Genomic DNA, 3,705 nt, shown 5'->3' with positions numbered 1-3,705 from the left:
CAGTCAATCAGATTTAGGTTCAGCAACCTTATGTGCCCATAACCTGAATGTTTTGAAAGACCCCAAAAACGGATTGTTTTGTCCATCATGACACAGACATATTAAAAAAAAAACCAATGTCAGGATTATTTAACAAATGGATTGGCCACCAATGCAGACCTTAGCCTCACTGAGAATATTTGTGATTGAGAAGACTTTATGCAGAGGTGCGAATCTCCCCTCATCAATACAAGATCTGCAGGAGGAAAGAATGTGACTCTGGACTAAAAGAAATGTTGTGACATCACATAAACAAATCGAAATGATGCCACAAATGTAATCAAATCAAAAGCCGCTCCAGCAAAATATTATTCTTATAATAATATTTTATAATATAGTATAATATTAAGTGTGTCATTTTTAAAAAATTTAATATATAAAAAAGTTAGCATGTGGAAATACCTTTAATATAGACAAATGGAGATTTTATCTTGTTGTCATATGGTGCCAAAAATTTAATATAAGATTATGAATTATAACTCATTCACTCATTCACTCCTCATTCACAGGTACGGTACACGCCTCAGGGGGTGTCAATCCATTGCAGGCCACACAAGCACATACATGAATTTCATGTTGTACTAACCTCCTCCTGTAGGGTTTTAGGTCAGTGGTATTTTTAGACCCTGACCTAATTAACTAGCATGATGATGTGTTTTTGATGGATCCTAGAAGGGATTTCTTTAAGTCACTCTATATAATTGTGTCTATGAAATGCTGTTAAGGGAAATGCCTCTTTGAGAATCTTGATACATCGACAGTCCAATTTTTAGTTTCTGCAAAACTACACCTAGGTTTTCTTTAAAAAAAAAGTTTTTTTTTTTTTTTTTACCGTGGGTCTTTGCTGATACAGAAAGGTGTAAATTTGTATCTGTATGCATTAAGAATCAAAATATTCACATTTGTTACCTTGGCAGACATTAAAAGCTTAACTTTATAGTAAAAAACTAAAAGCACCTTTTTTTTGTCTTTTTGGGTCACAGTCCCATTATATGCAAATATTCTAATAATTTTAATAATTAATCTAATAATTAAATAATAAAATAAAAAGAACAAAGAAAACAAAAACAATAATACTCTAACTAGTGTTTGTATCTTTAGCATCTGTAGTCATGAAGACAGCACTGCTGCTAAGGACTTTGAACATGACCAATCCTTACAGTGCCTTGTTTGTTCAGACAAAGAAGAATGTCCATATTTTTAAAAATAAGCCTCAAATCCCGCTTTGTGGTTCACCAGGGATTTCAGTGTGATCTCATATAAGTTGGAAAAAGCTTTTAGAGTCAGCTCACAAAATTTAGAGCATCATTAGTGCTTGTGGTGTAACAGTGAAACCATCTCCGCAGAACAACAGTGATGGCAGCAGTGTGTAATTGGGAAGCCCCTTAACAACAGGTCCAAGGATTGAGGGGAAAAGGGTAGAGAAAGTGTCTGTACTTTGTTTTAGTCTGATACCTAACTTGATATTAGAGTGGAAGAACAACAAAGAACTGTTACTGAGAGGCAAAGCCTATATTTTTATCCTGGCCAACTGACGTCAGTACTTCTTTTACAAATAATAGTCACACACTGCATTTACTCAGAGCCAAGAATCGACAGACAGCGTCATAAAAAAGGTTCGAAGCTTATAAGGTGAATATAATACTAATTATCCAGAACCATTTAGCAAGATTCAGGTGATACCAGTCGTATTCTTTCAACATTTCAAAAGCAGCCTATGAATAATCCTGCTGAGAGAAGGACACGTCAGGAGATGTTTATGTATTAAGTGGATGCAGCAGGTTTGGGTAACTGCACACTACAGGGTGCTGTTTAAGCAAGAAGAGAGGAGTGCAGCGTGCGCCTTTTATTAAATGCACCAAAGAAACAATGCTGAATACCTCTAATAACTCTGATATGTATTTTTAGTCAAATGATGAGATGGGCATGAGGGAGAGGGAAATGAAAAGAGGGTAAGAAGCATGAAGAGGAAAGATAGAACTGATAAACAAAGTGTGTGTGGGGGGGTAAAGAATAGGGTGATGCAGGGGTGGGCGGAAAGACGTAGGCAGCAGGAGAGAGAATAAGGGTGGGAGCGGGTTGACTGGTAAAGGGTGAAGAACATGAAGATTTGTCATTTTGTAGTAGAGGTCTGGCTTTTGCAAGCGGTTTAGAGAAGCAGAAGAAGCCGACTAAAAGAAACCTAAACGAAGAGAAGAGTGATGCAGAGGTGGTAAAAGTGAGGGGAAACCGGCCTTATAGAACTTCATACAAAACTAGAAAGGTGAAAGTTTACACTGCGCTGCAACAAGTCAGGTAAGATCCTGGGTAAGTAGATAATGGAGCTACTGGAGCAATGATCTGTGTAGTTAATTATCATCTTAAATGCTAAGGCGAGATTTTGTTATGCAAATGTTATTTACAAATATTAATCATGATTGACTTTATATTTAGATTAATAACTGCTGTTATTGCATGTGAGAGTATTATGATAAAATCTATGATCCAAGCTCAGAGCCAGTAAATTTGATTATTTTTAAAATGCCCCAAACCAGGTAAAGTCATATGACTTATGACATATTACTTTAAAGAACAATAGTTAGGAAATATAACATAGTTGTAGTATCAACCTACTACATCATTATTATATTTCCTAGATAAAGGTTTTCGTTGCAGTAAGTGCCAGAAAGTTCTTTAACATAAAAATATATAAATGCTGATCTTCATCTGTGCAGCATTCTCAAGCTTCTTGTGACTATAAATAAAGAAATAAGTAAAGAAATACAGTGTGTACAGTAATAAATAAGCCAGTTATTGTATAGTGATGTATAAGGTACAAGAACCCTGTGGTTTAGTGAGTATTATATTGCACAGGTCTTTCACAGTAGGTCATATAAATAAGTTATTCTACATAAAATTTAGATCTTCAAATCTGTTATATACAGTATTAGTTGAAAAAAAAATCATGTCCTTTTCATTCTGTCTATGTTTAATTCTTTTTTCTCTTTCTGTGTTTTTGCTCATCCTCTCTGACTCACCATGTTCATTTTATCCCACCATTAAAGGTGTGTGTCTAGATTGGTTCTGCTGAGAGGTGACAATGCGTACAACATTGATGGGTTTCTATCTGCTGCTCCTGCTTCTTCTGCCCTACACTTCTCACAGTCAGAGACAGAACTACAATGCAGTAACAGATGAGAATGTGGAGGAGCACGATAAGATGTTTGTCGATGTCCTGAGTCGCTTCGGAATTGAGAGCGCTCAACTCTCACCAAAACAGCGCCTTGAGCCACGGGGAGTGCGCACCATGCGTCCAATTTCATCAAGTCCTAAACGAGCGATGCAGGGTTCGCGCTTTGCCCTTTCCCTTGATGTGCCTACAACAATTTTAAGTGTCTTGATAGACATGGCCAAAGAGCATGACATGCGGGCCAAGGCTGCAGCCAATGCTGAACTCATGGCACGCATTGGTAAAAGGAAATAAGTGTTGTCTTTGTGGACTTGAATTGTAGACTAATCAGGTGATATCATATATATATATATATATATATATATATATATATATATATATATATATATATATATATAAAAAACCACCTGCACCTGGCAAGTCTGTGGAACCTTAAAAAAAAAAAAAAAAAAAAATCTCTAGAATTGTATTTGTCTAATCAGCCAAGTTTGAACATT

General features: G+C 36.0%; 1 protein-coding gene across 1 annotated transcript; it reads left to right on the top strand.

The window, feature by feature from the left end:
• The first annotated feature begins 2,260 nt into the window (after nt 1-2,260).
• LOC128526189 (urocortin-3-like) lies at nt 2,261-3,502 on the top strand. The gene is made up of 2 exons (XM_053497805.1): nt 2,261-2,334; nt 3,084-3,502. Exon 2 carries the CDS (start codon nt 3,119-3,121, stop codon nt 3,500-3,502), a length of 384 nt encoding a protein of 127 aa, XP_053353780.1. The 5' UTR covers nt 2,261-2,334; nt 3,084-3,118.
• Nucleotides 3,503-3,705: the final 203 nt, after the last annotated feature.

Source organism: Clarias gariepinus, chromosome 6 (genome assembly GCF_024256425.1).
Source record: "Clarias gariepinus isolate MV-2021 ecotype Netherlands chromosome 6, CGAR_prim_01v2, whole genome shotgun sequence".
Lineage (NCBI taxonomy): Eukaryota > Metazoa > Chordata > Actinopteri > Siluriformes > Clariidae > Clarias > Clarias gariepinus.
Note: the sequence above shows the minus strand (reverse complement) of the source record. Positions and strands in the feature narration are given on the sequence as shown.